The sequence below is a fragment of the Poecilia latipinna genome, unplaced genomic scaffold, assembly GCF_001443285.1.
Source record: "Poecilia latipinna isolate Pla-1442-1.1 unplaced genomic scaffold, P_latipinna-1.0 Scaffold2, whole genome shotgun sequence".
In the NCBI taxonomy this organism is placed as follows: domain Eukaryota; kingdom Metazoa; phylum Chordata; class Actinopteri; order Cyprinodontiformes; family Poeciliidae; genus Poecilia; species Poecilia latipinna.
The window spans coordinates 818756-835892 of NW_015112618.1; the positions used below are offsets into that span (position 1 = coordinate 818756).

Consider the following 17137-nt stretch of genomic DNA (forward strand, 5'->3'; position numbering starts at 1 on the left):
GGTGCGTTGAGGACTTGGAGTTCTCTTTCAAGGTTCAGCCATGTCTCACTACATAGTCTTAAAAGGAAAAAGAAAGCCAGTCACTCTCATGTCGACTGTAGGACTTGGCTGCATATGCTGGGAACTCAGTTAAGTATGGAGCAGAAAAAGCATGCAGGGAATCATGAGCATGTCTTATGTTATCTCTTTATTTTCCCCGTTGCCCTTTAACGCCCCACTGTGACCGGACACGTCGAGCTTTATGTTGCGGAAATTCGGCAGGTCACAGCTGTTGGTACGACTCCTGCCAAAAGTCTCTGTGCATTTTTTCCCCCCATGGTTAGAAGCAAACCAATAAATATAGAGTTTGGCAAATGGAATGAATATTTGAGCAAAAAAAAACAAAAAAACAAAAACTGAGATTCTTGACAATACGGCTGTTTTAATTTGTAAACTTGTGGAAAAAGTGACTCTAGAGAAGCAGATGTGATTCTGTTTCTCATTTTAGACAAAACACAATGGACATGGATCATCCTGTAGTCGGTTGTGACCTGACAAATGTGCCTCTAATGACTTAATGAACTTGTGTGTTTAGTGAACAAGCTCTCTGTGATACTTTTTGCCTCTTTTTTTCTGTTTTTGTTTTGCATTACACCTGCCCTGTTGTGTTTTCTACGATGTGTAGATGTTTATGCAGTCCTCTGATCTAGAGATGCACCAATCAGATATTTTCTGGCAAATTTCCAGTTGTTTTTTTTTTTTTAGATCTGACTTGCTGATTTTGATTATTTTTCCCAGGGATTATATTGAAAATGATGGAAAAACTGTTCTGCAAGTTGTTTGACAAAGTTTGTGATAAATAAAAAAATTACAAGACTATTCCCATTTACGTTTGCTATACATCAAAGCAAATGTCTCAAACCTTTATCTGATTTTTTTTTATATAAATCAGATGCTTCAAAGTACTTCATATTAGTTGATGCATTTATGGACCTAAAATGGTGGGACTTAGTTATTGGTGCATTTAATAATTTGAAAGTAAAAAAAAAAGAAAACAAAATTGATTAATTGGTTATTGGTGTTTCTCTACTTAAGACGGTCATATGTCCCAAAAATGTTTTCTTATAATTTCCTGTCTGCATGTTCTTACTCATCAAATTGTGCATATTGTTTTGTTTTTTCCCCCGTCATTAAACAAACATTGTTAGAAGCCTGTGTGATGTTCATTTGCTTTGGATGTAGCAGTTTGAATGAGATAAATGCCCGTTTTGATTTGGCGATGACTTACAGATGAGCAATCAATCTATTCCGACACTGATAAAAACGTGTTGCTTTTATTATTTTATAAATTAATTAAATAGTCACTTTTTGTGAAGTTCTGGTCTATTTAAATTGAAGTGTAAATATATAGGAGACCTCTTAATTTTGAGTGTGAAACGTGATAAATCAATTGCAGAATTATTTTAGGAAGTTCTTTTTTTATCGCTTGGTTTTATTGCTATCTAAATTGCTGTCTACCACCAGATAGCGCTGTTACACAATCTTTCATACCCATAGGCTTTCTAGTAATGGGATAAAGCGTGAGACTGATCAAATCAAAGCGGGGAAACCTCTTATTTAACGCAATGTGTCATTGAATTACAATAGAAATGTTCAAAAGTATTTAAGATTTGCTTTCATTGTTTGTCAGTGCGCAGATTCACAATGCAGGGGAGTAGCTTGAAGTATTCTGAAAACGCATCCTGAGTATTTTTTTAAGGATCAGGAAGCTCCTGTCAACTGACGCAAAGATTGTGTATTCAAAGGTAGACCTGTCACACAGTTCAATTCTTTAACGCTGGCCCTTAACACAGCACACAGTAAAACATATTTGTGCAGACTTTGTGATACTTATGTAGATATACAATAAATACATGGAGCTCTCTCTTCTTATGTGTGTGTATGGTGCAATTGTATCATCAACTGAATAGAATTGTGCATCTTCAACAAACGTAAACGCTTCAACAAACGCACGCTTTCCTCCGGTTAAAATGTTCATATAACATATTTATCGCATGTGTTAGTTATATAGCTGTCTAATATTATCAAATTGTCAGTTGTAAAAAATGCATTAAGGAAACACGACATTCAAACACTTTTTGGCTGTGGGGGAAAATACGTTCAGAGTGTCCGACTGGATTTTATTGACCTATTTCCAGAACCGATGAGCAGTCCTTCCATGTAGACGATCTTTGTGTGTAGATCTGTTGGAGAAAAGCTCCTCTCCCGCGGACTGCTATGATAGAGCTACTGGACAACACTTTCCGTTTTCAGTGCTGACCTCTGCTTTTGGGACAGTTTAGTGACGGGGTTTTTTTGGGGGGGTGGACTCGTTCACAAAGAAAAGCGTCGTTTATGAGCGCTGTCCAGCCACTTCTTGTTGGTAGCTGCTGGCCTCTCAGGCTAGCTGGCTTAGCGGAACGGTGACCGAGTGGAGCCAGCTGGTCGGACGGAGAAACAGGAACGTTAGCGAACAAGCTAATTAGCCAAAAACACTGGGCTTGGATTATTGCCTTTAATCAAACATAGATAGCAGGTTGTGCAGGCGCAATTCACTGCGGCAAAGATGAAAATAACCGTGGACTTTGAGGAATGTCTGAAAGACTCCCCACGCTTCAGGTGAGCGACTTTAATTTCCGTCTTTTCCCTGTTTATCTGTGTATTTGTTTATGCTGGGTAAAGTATCCAGTTAGCGCGATGATCAGCAGTAAGGAGCTTGCTGGTTGTTGCCTGCTGCTCTTCTATTTTTGTCCCTCAAAGAAAGCCGGATCCAGACTGGGAGGTTTCTGGTGGGGCAAAGAAACCAAACAAACTCAATGAGTTGTTCGGTGAGACCAAACGAAGGGAATGTTTTTCACCATAAATTATGTAGAGATAGGAAAATGTATTAAATATGAATGTTGGGAATTACTGGCTGTGCCAGTAGCCTGAACTGACACGACAGTGTATTGTACTATATCCTTAATTATGAATGATTTAGCATGTTACCCAATCATATTACTCCTAGAAGACTACAAGCACACCACCTGTTTATTACAGTTTAATAATGTGCACAGTCACAACTTTAAAGTCTCCTCTGATGCTGGTTTTAAAAATTTTAAAAATATTTTCAAATGTAAGTTTTGAACGTTAGAATGTCAATATTGCCTATAGTAAAAGTGCATCATTAATCAACAACTGCTCTGATTGGTTGATACCAACGTCCTGCAGGTTTTTGCTATAAAAGAAAAAAAAATTAATCCATCAGAAAATGAAGGAATGACAAGATTCTCCTGATCAATGCATCAAAAACATTTCCTGAACCTTTAAGTAGATGTTTGTTGAATCTTGAAAAGCATAAAGCTGATGGTTGATGCAAACCAAACATACTAGGAGTTGAAAAGTTTGAGATGTTTAATGGACCGATAAAATTAAGATTGTTCAGTTCTTTATCAATCAGATCTGATCAATTGAGAATTCAGATCTCTAGCTGACTACTGGTGTTGGCCTGCTTTGTTGAGTTTATTAAAAAATATATAATAAACATCTTGGATGCATAAATGGGGATAATCTTTTAATTCTTGGACTCAAACAATTCACCCAAGTCTTTTAAACCTGCACAGCACATGGTTGTACAAAAAGACAGACCTGCATGAAAATTGAATCAGTTTCCTAATCGGTTTCTCTGTAATAGCAGTGATTTTTATCACGTATTTCCATTTAGTTATTGCTTTTAGTCTTGCAGCAGGAAGGTCCTGGGTCAGATCTCACTCTGGAGTCTTTCCACATGTTGTCCCTGCTCAAGTCTGGGTTCTTTCTGGGTACTTCAGTTTCCTTCCACGATCCAAAAACACATCTGTTAGGTTTATTGGCCCCTCTAAAATGTCCTTGGGTTTCCATGGATGGCTGCATGCTGTGTGTCTCGCTGTGTTGCCCTGTGACGGACTGTCCATCACAGGGCGGGTATAAACAATGGATGGATTAAGTAAATAGACATTTTCTCTCTCTTTTGCTTCCCAGCTGTCATGATGTTTCCAAAGCTCCCTCTTTGTTTTAATCATCTTTGTCAGGTGTATGCAGCTGTTACACCATGAAATATAATTGTGATCAATACAGCTTACCAAACAGTCATTATTCTAATCAGTAATGCTTAAACTGATGCTGTAGCAAAGTTTTATGCTGCTCTTATAGGTGTTGGTGATATGGACCTACAATTTTATTTTGATATTTATTGTCATTTATTGAGATAACAACAAAAGTGCCAATAACAAAGATTTTTACAACTTCTTAGCAGCCGTTTTGTTCGGTAACCTTAAGGTTGCACATCACTGCTATCAAAGCCCCACAAACACAAATATTGGAACACCAAATGAGTGTGATTTTTATCACGTATTTCCATTTAGTTATTGCTTTTAATCATGTTTTCAATTTCATTGATATTTATTAATGCTTTCATGGAACCAACAGTGGAAAAAAATTTAAAAAATAACAAATTTGTGTGACTGATACAGTCAGATTTTGGAGCTTCAAATGTCAACTGAAATGTATCATTGACGTGATAAGAAAATTTTTATGATGGCAACAAATTCTATAATAAATGTCCATCCTTATGTCCTAGTAGTGGATGTTACGCTTGAAGTAAAAAAATAAAATAAAACCCACTAAAGTTTCCACAAATGACAAGATTAAACTTGCTCATTTCTACCAATGTTACTTTAGTTTGGTTTTCTTGTACTAGTCGTGTGTCTTTAGACCATATTGTAACTCAAAAGTCACCATTTGCAGCTTTTTCTCCCCCACTTTGTCAGCCCTTTGGGAGGTGTTAAGTTGAGTGTTTGTCCTCAACCACCCCATCCCCCTTGGGTTGCTTTGCGTTCAGTGTTTTGAGAAAAGCATCCCTCTTCTTCCTGTCTCTCACACTCTGTTGCTTGAACATCCTCCCCCAGCCAAACGAGGAACAGATGTTAGAAAGTTGCTTTTTTATCAACGCATTTCCTTCAGGATCACGTAAGGGGGGCTGGAGAAGAGGGGGACTTCCCGCACACTGGAGTTGCCTAAAACTGTAAGGAAAATATGCAATACATGTATGAGAAGTGAAAGCATATAGCCAAACTGTGCTAAACTGTTGACAGATGGTTGTTCTGTTAGTCCAAGATGGTGGCTTGACTTTAAAGCCTCTTCCTTCTTAACATCAACATAAGGAGCTAATTTTAGATCGATTGTGAACAACAGAGGGGCTGAGTCACAGCAGAACTGGGTTGGAGTGGGCTGTATAACCAAGGCACAGTTTTTGGAAACAAAGAAAGGAAAGTTATTAATGAGCCACATTTCTGTAGCATCCCTGAATTTCACTGAGACCAAGTAATGCTTATATACTCTGGGGGGGTTTTGTGCAGTTACAAATAGATAAGCAGTTTGGAAATAGAAATAGTTTCCTATTTCCTATTTCAGGAAATAGGATTACTGGTCTTCTGATATTAAAGTAAGAAATCTGTATTACAGAGAGAGTACCTGGGAATTGAAAGCAAGATTTAAGTTCAAAATACCTCCAAACATCAGTCTCAGCTTTATTTAATAAATGACTCCATCAACTTTGTGAATTTTCTTTCACTTAAATCACTGGTATGAAATATTAATATGTTGTGTTTAGGAATATTAACAGCCTATCATGCAATTCTAACAAAGATGAATGTGTCTTCAAATTCCTCCTCAGGTACAAATAAAGTTTCATTCCATTGAATTGAATTTATGAACACCATTTCTTCAAAAAGCCAGCGTCCATGATGGTGTCTTGGTGCATCCAGCTAACGTTAAATGCACACTCTACTGTAATCTAATGTAAAAAGCGGCTACTTTTACTTTGAAATAAGGCACAAACCTTTATCCTGACATGGTCTGCCTCTATATCATCTCTATCATTTTTAGATCTTCTTGAGTGTTATGCAGAAATAACTATGCATGCATATAAGAGAAACTGTCATTCTGATTTGCAACATTGACAGTGTGATGTCAGGATACTTTAATTAGTTCATGCCTGCATGAACTAGCAATCCAAGATCATGGAAGATCTGAATTTAAACAATATGAACACTGTAGTCTGTTTTTATTGTTAGTAATATTGTTTTTCTAATACAAAGTTTCTTCTCTTGAGGTCCAGCGATTCCCCACTCTCCATCTTTGTTTTCATTACCATTGATCTTTCTCAGAGCCGCCTGTCAACATAAACTCTGCATGAGTTGTGTAGTTATCAGACGCTGTCGCAGCACAGTTTCAGCTCCGGCTCCCGCTGCTTTCATCACATTTTTCCAATCCCCCGCCCACGCCCACCCCCCTCAATGAGTTAAATTTGGTCAGGAAAGAAGACAGTGGCAGAGACAGAGGGGATGGATGACAAACATTGAATATAGAAGCAGCACACAGCAACTCCAGCTTGCTCAACATCTGTTTCCATTTTGGTGTTTACTTTTAACTTTGTGCCAGAGAATATGGAGCCCTGAAATGTGGAGAAGGTTTTTTCAAGTGGTAATTTGGCACACCCGCATGTGTCTTTTTCTTTTTTTTTTTTTTTTAAGCTCTCATCATTGCTTTAGCTGAGAAGCTGTGCTTGGTTATAGACTTCACTCTCAGCCTGGGGAGAGCACAAACACTAGAGAGCAAAAAAAAAAAAAAAAAAACAAGTTTTTTTGGCATAAACCCTTGTAGCCTAGTTTCCCACTTGAGGCTCGGCCTCATGAGCTCTGTTGGCTCCGTTGCAACTATGAGAGTTGAAAAATCCTTCCAGAGAGCTGTGGCTTCACTCCCCACATGTGTAGGAACAAAAGTTTTACATATTTGATGACTTTCCATCCCAACAAAGCCAGTTGCCACAACATAGTTTGCATATACAGTTAATGCTACTTGGACGACCGCTATTGTGGAGACGATTTCATCCAGCTAATTAGAGCTGACTTGAAAGGTCCAGAAGAGTGTGGGATTTTTTTAAGTATTGTCCAAGTCTGGCAGGTATGGAAAAGGTTAGCATTTTCAGACAGTTCCCAGCTTTGTTATCTGTGATTTCTGTAAATAAGTTGCTCAGGCTATCAGCAACTTTTATGCTGGTTTTATTTAAGAAAGACACATAATTACAGTCAATTTTTCTTCTTCATGCTCCACATCAAACCTTGAGTTTTAAACACCTTCAACTCATGTCTTTCACTATTCATCTGTCCATCCGTCCATCCATCCATTTGTTAATTCTTTCATCTGTCTGTCCATTAACTTGTCGATCAATTCATCCTTTTCTCCTTTATTCTACCTAATAGGCCCAAATCATGTGAGTTGTATTATTGTAAGATTTTTATGATCATCAGCAATATTTATGTATTAAAAATTCTGAAGTTATATTGATGTCTTTGGGAACAATATGTAGTTATTGGCTACTGGACATATTAAACCTACCATGCATCAGTTAATATCCACTGACAGGACTAGTTCTTAATTTGCATTAATAAAGCAATTTCACCTTGGTGGATAGTGCACCAAAACGGGCTCCAGCCCAGGGCCCACATCCTTGTAAATCCAGCCCTGTAAATGGGTGTAAATAAAGTAAATATGACCTACTGAAAACTGAGCAGCAATTCTTGCTCCGTTCATGTTTCGTTTGATTAATTATGGTAACATCATGTGCTCTAAAATAGTCTTGATGAACTTAGTGGTGGAACATTTTCTGTTTCAGTTTTACTTTATTTATAGCAGCTGAAGAGCCAGCAGATCAGGTAGAAATCTTCCGATCACTGACCAGAGTGTGATTGATCAGTTTATCAGGTCTATTTGAGCTCATTACTGCAGCTGTGGCTACACCCCTTAATATTTATTTTATTATAATAAAATTAAAAAGTACACTCTTTAATTCCAGCTCATACAAGAACAATTTCTACCCTATTTTAGTTTGTTAGTTATGATTTTCAATTTTAATTTTGGTGTCTTGGGGATTTTTTTTTGACAGATTTCAGGAAATATTAGCAGTTCATATTCAAATGATTTAATTTTAACTTTTATCTGAAGCACAAGGCTGTCAGAATAATTCCCATCGTTGTCATAGATCCTGACAATGCTGTAGTTTCCCCCTCCTCTCCTCAATGTTTCCTTCCTGCAACATGTCAGTGTCGGAGGATCAATCGAGGATCTACGCCCTCTATAAAAATTACCCCTAATGTTCAGTCATTACAACAGCAAAGAAAATTTCCCCAAGCTTGTAAGTGTTTATGTTAAAGTAATGACTTCATCTTGTGGATGTTGTTGACACTGTGTTGTCTTAATAGTTGGATTTTTACCACAGTGGGACCCTCTTGCACGTTGCCTCTGCTTCTCTTTTGAACAATCACAGGATCTACGTCACAGCACCAAAGCTCACCCCATTCTTCACATTTCCATCCACAGTAACAGTTTCACTGAGTGGGATTGTTTTCCATCCTCCACCACTGTTATTTCAGACCCTCTTCGTGCTACTTGTTCAGCTTTTGTTGCAGAATTTTAATTCTTAAAAAAAAAAAAAAACAGATTTATTGACGCCAATTTCCTTAATTTTGGGAGATTGATGATTGGACGATAGTTACACGTGAAGCTGTTCTTATCCCCCGCTCTTATTTACCTCAGCTAAAGCCTAAAAATCAACCACTGCCTCTTCTGCTCTTCCATGAGAAAGGTTCAGCTGATGGACTGGAACGTGTTCTGTTTCAGTTTTACTTTATTTAGACCAAACCTGCTCTAAATAAAGTAGGGCAGACATGACCAGGTCATGTCTGTAGGTCTGCAGTAGTCACCCCACCGTTGCCAACTCAGTGACATTCCTGCTATATTTTGCAACATTTCAGACAAAGCAAAAAAATTGGTGTCCAAAATCAGAATTGGCAGATGAGGCTTTTTAAAGATCGGTAATGGAGGATCAGTGCAATCGGTGCACCCCTAGCAAAAACCAATTTTGCTATTTCCTCATATGTTGGAGACAGATAGAAGGAGAGTTGATAAAGACATAGAAAATTGCTGTGGGAAAAACATCATAGCTTATCTTAATAGTATTTGTTATAGCATTGCAAAGTAAGCATGTATTAGGATGGCCCAGGAGTGTTTTAATAGAAAATAATTTAGGTTTCATTGGTTTAAAATGGGGATGTTCAGTTGGTAGCACCATTGCAACATGAAGGTTCTGGGTTCAAATCCTGGCCTGGTGTTTGCATGTTCTCCCTGTGGATATGAGGGTCCTCTCTGGGTACCCTTCCCCCCCAGAGTCCAAAAAAACATGACTGTTAATTTAATTATTCTCTCAAGTCCGTGGCATGAAAAAGCAGCAGGCAGAATAATTCATCTTTCTCTGTACATAACAGAAGGCACGAGGTGCTGTTTTATTTTTTTGTTTTTGTTTTTTCTTAAATTTCAACTAAACAACCATTTTGCCTCTATTGTTACCAACTAATTGTTCTTACGGAGACTTTAATGTCACAATTTCTATAGTTCATGTTGGAGTAGCTCTTTTATAACAAGATGTTGTTTTTACAACTGTAAGCAGCTGATTAGCATGTCAAAAGCTCAACTAACACTTGAACTATGACCCACCTGCTGGATAAAACCAAAGAGCAGAGAGAGCAGAGCAGAAGCCTCTTAATATTCGTTGGAAAACTGACTGCTACTGGAGATCCTTCCTGCCCACAGCAACATGAACCTCTATGATTCTTTAAATGTTGTAACTCATATCATCCAAGCGGATGATATGAGTTACAACAACATTTAATTTCCCTTTGGAATCAGTCAAGTACAAGATGCCACTCTTCTCCAACAGTGTTTTTATTTTTATACCTCCCTTAACATTACTCTCCATGCTGGCAAGATAAACCTGGCTCCTTGTTTCCTGTTTACTAAGAAAAATGGGGCTTTGCATCATGTCATGTTTTACCTCAGGAAAACAGAAAGTCATGAATTATTGCAAGCTCCTAGAAATTATGAACTACTTGAAATAGTAAAATAAAATGAAAATAGTTCAGTTACACTAGTTTCAAAGGGATGCTCTGGGGTATTTTCAAATATTACTTTTTTTTTACACACAAAGAAAAGAATAGTGTCAGATTATGCTAGTGCTTTCTTTCACACATTTGTATCTGGAAGTTGAACAAATTTGACCATGTCTCTGGAAAGATTATATAGAGAGGAATAAATAACTAAAGTTCATTAGAAAGAACTCTTAACATTTATATCATTGATGATGTCAGATTTTCATGTTTTTGTTTTCCTTCTGGAAGATGATTTTGTTTCACTTTCCCTAGTAATGAAAACCGGAGTAGTTTAGAGTTAACATTTTCATCTGATCCTCATAACTGGAGAAAATTCCAAATAAGTGCATATGAGATGGTTTTGGAGCATTAGTTTATGAAGACTTGTAGACTCCATCAGGCCAACAGAAAGAGTTACAAATCTGTTTCATCTGCTCACTTCTGAACGCGGAGCGTAAACGGGTCGGCAGCTGACTGCCAACAGCTGCACGAAGCTCCAGAAGAGGTGCTTTCTGTTTCAAATCGATTCATTAAACCACTGTTGTAGAATCAGGTATCTGTCTTTAGTTAAGAAAAAAAAAAAAAAAACACACATCTGCAATGAAGACAAGTTTTTGTGGCCAAGTAATTTATTCCAGTAAGAGTCCAGAGCCTTGTCTTATTTTTGTTCTTGGTCATTGGCAGTGAGAGCGTTGTAGTCACACGCTGAAAAAATAGCAGTTTTATGTGGATGTTTACCCAAAAAACCACCTCAACTTCAGTTACACTTAGAAAGAATGGAAATTTGAGACGTTTATTTTGTAGACGTGTTTGGAAGATCGGCCTGAAGTCTGCAGCTTTTGTTGAAATTCTCTGAGAATTCAACATTGACTTATAGAACGAATGGAACTGATCGTTTAGGACATCTGAACAGAATTATGCTACTGAAATCTATTTCTAATCTAGTCAACTTCTCTGTCTGGCACGTTGTATTCATCAGCATCCTTTTATACACTCGCAGTCATCATAAAGAGAACCGGGGCCAAACATTTCCTCAGTGATGTTGAAGAGGCCTGTTTTTAACTGATGTGGTTCACAAGGCAAGCTTTTTTTAATTCCTCTTTTCATGGCCTCCAGTCTGTCTTCTACACCACATATTTCTCTTTCTTTAACTTCACCCGCCCAGCCAAACACTTACCTCAGGATATCCAGTTCCTCAGTGTGTTTTACTTAACGTAGTTAATGAGCTTATGTTTCTTTTTGAACTTTACTTTTTCCAGTCCAGTTTACCCTCTTGGATAGATTTGTCACAAAACGTTTTAGTCGGTGCAGCAATACACTTGGAGCTGTGTTATTTTGTTGTTTTTTCCAATATCTTGGGAAGCATTTTAGTCAAAACAAACTCTAACAGGGAATGTTTTTTAAAAAAAAAAAAAAGATCAGGTCTCTAAAGTTTCTAGAATAAAATATTAGAAAGTGTGACCTCTCAGACCAGAGAAGAGGGAAATAACATCTACATTTCTGTGCTTTTTCTATTCTGATCACTATATTAAACATGTAACTGATACTGAAAATAGCTTTCAATTTTTTTCAACATGCAACACCATAAAGAATGCAATCGACACAACCTGGAAACCCTTGGGTATGATGCTTTCACTGATGGTGAAAAATACTTTTTAGTCTTTAACTAGATGGAAAAAGCTGGAAAACCTTTCACCAGCCAAACTGCGTTTCTAATTAATTATGGTTATATACCGTTATGTTACTTCAAATACTGACAGTAATGTGATATTGCTGTATATTGTTGATATTGTGTTATAATGGAAAAATATTTGCCATTCCATTCCACAGTCTGGTTTATTGTTTATAATTACCTGGATTACAATCAGACAATAATCATTTAATAAAATATACAACCATATTTTATTGCCCTTTACTTCAGACACAAAAACTACCCCAAAACTTTTTTTTGGTTCATTGATAATCTATTTCCAAAGGAAAATCTTCCATAAAATGTACCTCTAACCTATTTAAATGTGCGAGCTTTAATGCACAACATTTGACTCAAATGTGTTTCACAGAAGCAAAAGAAAAACCATGTCCCAAATGTTGTTGTTTTTTTTTTGTTGTTTTTTTTTATTGGATAATCCGCTGATTACATTATTTACGCTTCCGTCCAGCTGCTTTCCTGCTTTGACTTGACTGTTTACCCAGACCTGGAAGCAGAATGCCTGCATCATCATCTATTCTCGCTTCTTATCACATCGTCTCTGAGTTATCAGACATGTTGGCTCTGAAGAGATTAAAGCAGCTCATGAAGTAATCTTAATTTTGTAATAATAATAATGCATCACTGTTGAGAAAACCTGACTAAGCATCTGAAGTAAGCCTTTCCGGTCTTGGTCCCATCACTTTTCATTTGTTTGACATTTCCAGATGTTTGGTAGCAACATATAATACCCACTACATGATTGAAGAGTGCTTCCAACCACCTTTGAGCAGCAGAAACCTTTAAGTAATAGGTTCTGTGTAACCTTATCAGTATCTGGCAGCATTGTGCTGCAATTTCTTACACGCCCTTCTTTACTGCGATGTTACAGTTCACCTAGCTTTGCAAGGTTTCGTTTATGCATAACTTGCATAAAATCAGCCGGGTTCACGTCTGGGTTTTAAGAGAACTGCTGCATGACTTTAATTGTTTTCTTGTTTTAGAAAGAAAATCATTTTAATTCTTATTCTCAGACTACAACATTTTTGGTGTACTCCGAATCATCCAACTTAACGTTAATCTATATTTTGCTGTCTGGACAGGTTGTCTGGTGCAGCTAACCTTTGTACAAAAAATATTTTGGACATAAATGTCAATGTGCTTCTCGATTGATAAGATATGCTCCTCCTTGCTAGGTTAGTTAGTTTTCCCCAAGTTTGACGCTGTATGTTATGGTCTTATGGCCAAACTCCTCAACATTTATCTTAAAAAGGTAAGTTCTTAAGTAACCACTGGCTAAATTTGATAGAAATTGTTAAATAATATAGCATACAAATTGTAAAATGTGTTCTCTCTAGATTGCATGTTCATTATTTTTGGTTGTAGTAGTTATATGAAGTTATATCTACTTGTTTTTTGTTGGGGGTCAATCTTAGTTGATTGTTTTTTGATGAAAATAATAATATATATATATATATAAAAAAATGGACCATTCTATCTTTTTTTATGCAAGAATCTGGATGGGAAGCTTCTTCCAAAGTGAGTTTCTGTCTCTTTAAATATCTGTTTATTTTTGGGCCTCGTTCTTTCTTTCCATCTGCTGAAACCTATTATTCAACTTGGCATTTGCTCTACAGTCGGAATATCAGAGTCTGTTATGGATTCCAGGTTATGGACCGTCAGTATTTCCTTGAGGATTTCTGCTTATTCTTTATATACTTTCTGCCTCCTAATGAACAGTGTTTCTTAATTAAAAGAGGCTTGTGCGTGCTTGCGTGCGTGTGTGTGTGTGTGTGTCTGTGTCTGTGTGTGTTACATTGAAAAGCTTGCAGCTCTTGTTCTCTTCTGCTTCTTGCTCACTCGCCAAGGCCAGATATGTAAGGCAACAGCCCAAGTTTTCATTTTGAGCGGGCCCCTCCTTTTCTTATCCTCTGTCAGCACTTTCACAACTTCACCACATTGGCTCAAGTTTCAAGATTAGGGGGAAAAGCTCATGTAATGGTGTTTGGCTATGGAATGGGTGTGAATTTAAAATGAGTTTGAGTTTTGTTCACCAGTACTTAAAAGTAAAATCTCTTTATTTCAGTGATTTTTTAATAGTTTTTTATCAGTTTATTTTTTTGGTGAGTGGCTTGATTAATCCATTAAAGAAATTCCTTTCCTGCTACAACAGATGAGGGTAAAAAGTTCATGTTTTTAAACTTTGAACACATCCAGTGTCTGTGTGTGAGAGGGATGCTCTTTATTGCTTTTGACCCTATTTCTGGCCTTTGAGTCTATTTTAGACCTAAAGTTCATTCTTCTTTGTTTGGGTCACAGAAGCAGTCAGCTCTTTTCAAGCTGAAAAGCTATCTCTATTGAGCTTAAACCTACTTTTTTTTATGTCTTTCAGGTTGTATGTATGAGTGTGGAAGATTAGTTTTTAGACCTACAAATGTGATTTTTATGTTGTATGTAGGATCCATCACTGAGAGTAGCAGCTGTGCTAGAAATTAGGAAGAACAAATCTTAAAATTAGACAAAATAAAGTAGCTTATGTGCAGTACTAAAGCAGAATACATTAACTAATCCGGATTTTTGAAATAATGATATAAGGTATCTTGAGGATGATGCAATGATCTTTAGCTTTTTGATGGATCTTATGAGTAAAACTGATGGTTTTTAGACAGAAAGTCTGACCAATCAATCAATAAGTTTATTCACTCAACAAAACGCATTTCACCAACGTATAAAGCATTGTCTTGTGACAATTCATCTACATGAGTGAAAGGGAGCAGAAAGAAGAAAAACCATATAAAAACCTGCCCCTTTCTCAATAATTACAAAATAAATATTTTTTGTTTTCAAGATTAGACATGAGAGAAGCTGCAGTTTCCATTTTGTTGCTAAGGCGTACAATACAAGGAGCTTGGAGATTACATGTTCATGTTTCATAGCAAGTGAAGAAATGGAAAGGAATTTGGGAAAAACTACCCCTTTATGTGTTGTGAAATGCCAATGTATTTCTTCAGTGAGAAATACGGGAAATTACTTTTAGTAGATTTTTTTTTTTTTTGTGGTTGGATTGTTCTGCTGAGTCAGCCTTTAAAAGTCATGTGCTGCATTCGTGCAGAACACTTTAGCTGAATGTGTGCTGAATGCGTAGCTGAAAAGACTTCTCTGTGATTGCCTGATTCTGTCTGCTCGTTCATTTACATAGTTTTAGGTTGTGAGCAAAGATTCAGAGCAAAAGTTGTCAGAGTTGGGCATGTGTCAGAACGCTATGGAGCGATCGTTTTGATATTTACTGAGGAAATATTTGTATTCATCACTGATTACTCTTCTCTTTCTCAGTAATTTACATCATTTATAGTCATATCATTTCAGTACTGAATGAACAATTTATATTAAAAAAAAAAAGATAAAAATGGCTTTCAAAATAAAACTTTTGATATAGACATATTATATGGCATGTAAATATTATAAGACCTTAACTGGAGTGAGGGGTTATTTTATGAAAATAAATCAATATGTTGGTTGTTCTTAAAATGTTGGTTCATTGTTCTCTTTTTTACACTATTTCTCATTTAGAGATTTCCACTTTCTCATATTTTAATCACAAGCTTACGAGGGTTTCTAACATTCAAGTACAGCAACAGTAATGTGTTAAACTGTGCAGATTAAGATTTAGGAGAGCAGAGATTAACTCCGATGGAGCCGGGATGAGTCATTTAAGTCTCTCCTTCCCTCTGTGATATTCTGCAGCTTGTAGTCTGCTGATCCTGCAGAGACCCAATCTGTGCTTTGTCACATTTTAAAGGGCAGGATGCCAGTCCTGGTCCCAGCTCAGAGGCCTGACCCAAAATGGCAGCTCTCACTCTAGCTGCCTCCACCAGTTTCTGTGTTTACACATGCTTGTGTTCAAAGTTCCTCAGAGCTATAATACCATGTGCTGTGACCGTAGTTTTGTGAGGTGCTCAAGTTCAAACCTTTATGTGTTTTTTTTTTCTCCTCCTCACAGAGCAACCATAGAGGAAGTGGAGGGGGATGTGTGTGAGTTGGAATCCAAGCTTGACAAAGTGAGTACCACCCATGAAAAACATTGCTTAATTGTTCATTTGCTCCACGGTGAGAGCTGGCAGCTGCAAACGGACATTCTGTGAGTGGGAAGGTGCAGGTTTGTCCCAGCCCTCCTCTACTGTATATCCCCAGGCAGATTGCCTTTGCAGAGAGAGAGAAAAAAAAAAAAAAAAACATTTAGACAATGTAACTAAGATATGTAAGGTTTAGTTTGCTTTAGTGAAAGTTCCAGCTGTGAAATTCTGCATGATAATGTTAAGATAAAGAAATAACCTCTACCACCTCAATGTACATACACAGTAACTTACCTGACTTATTTGTATTTGTTTGATTATTCATGTCAAAGACTGTTTATTCTAACAGTTTTGCCAAACAAAACTGAGAACATGAGGAGTCAAAAATGTCCTATTTAAGAATGCATAAGGACAACATTCAATATTTTTTAGTCTTCTTCCCATTGGGGACTCATCATTTTTTCTGTACTAGTAGCATAAGATATGTTGCACCGCTGTGTAAGAAAAGAAGATGTATGAGGATTAGCATTATTTTAAAACTGTCTTTAGCATTGCATGTTAGCAATTAGCATGGGGATTGTTGCAAAAAAAAAAGCTTACATTGAGACTGGAGATTACCTGAGTGCAGTGACTGTGTCTCTGGTAGTTGCAGTTTAAAGACACTTGTTCATTCACTGGTCAGTCAGGATTCCTGGCTACCATGAAGACAAAAGAACAGTTCAAGCAAATCAGAAAAAAGGTGCCTGAGAAGTAGAAGTTAAGGGATGGATACAAGGTCAGCTGAATCCATGATCAAGAAAGGAAGGAAATGTGTAAATCAGTCTAGATCAGACTAATCTCACAAACAGAGGGAGCCTACAAGGAGGACACTAGTGAGAGAAGCCAGTATGATTATGTTGAAGGAGTCGGGAGCTTCAGCAGCTGAGATGTGAAGCATGGTGGTGGCAGCATCATGAACTGGGCATGCTTCTTGGCAGCAGGCCCTGGAAAGCTTATGAAGCTAGACATAAAATGACTGCAACAACATATATGGAAGACAGTTTGTTTCAATCTGCAAGAGGACATTTATTTTTCCAGCAAGGCAATGACCCGAAGCATTCAGCTAAAACCACAGAGAAATGGTTTAAAGACACTAGGTGGGTGTTCTGGAGTGGCCCAGTCAAAGCCACAGGAAGAATGGAGTAAATTTGCAGCAGGCTGATAGAGACCTATCCACACAGATCCCGTTCTGTGATTGCTTTGAAATGAGCATCTATTAAATACTGACTTGAAGAGAGTGAATAAATCCACTTATTTCATGTTGCATATTCTTATTAGTTGTTTTTTTTTTTTGGGGGGGGGGGGGGGGGGGGGGAAAA

General features: G+C 37.3%; 1 protein-coding gene across 4 annotated transcripts in view; it reads left to right on the forward strand.

The window, feature by feature from the left end:
* Window positions 1–2184: 2184 nt before the first annotated feature.
* LOC106953331 (arf-GAP with coiled-coil, ANK repeat and PH domain-containing protein 2) overlaps window positions 2185–17137 on the forward strand; it is a 59506-nt gene continuing 44553 nt past the window's right edge. For 2 of the 4 annotated variants that reach the window (XM_015042132.1, XM_015042216.1), the window contains exons 1-2: window positions 2186–2637; window positions 15707–15764. In XM_015042132.1, the coding sequence (XP_014897618.1) occupies window positions 2585–2637; window positions 15707–15764 (111 nt within the window). In that variant the 5' untranslated portion in view covers window positions 2186–2584. Of the gene's footprint in view, window positions 2638–15706; window positions 15765–17137 lie in introns of all 4 variants that reach the window. The other 2 variants (XM_015042058.1, XM_015042298.1) reach the window with 2 other exon arrangements.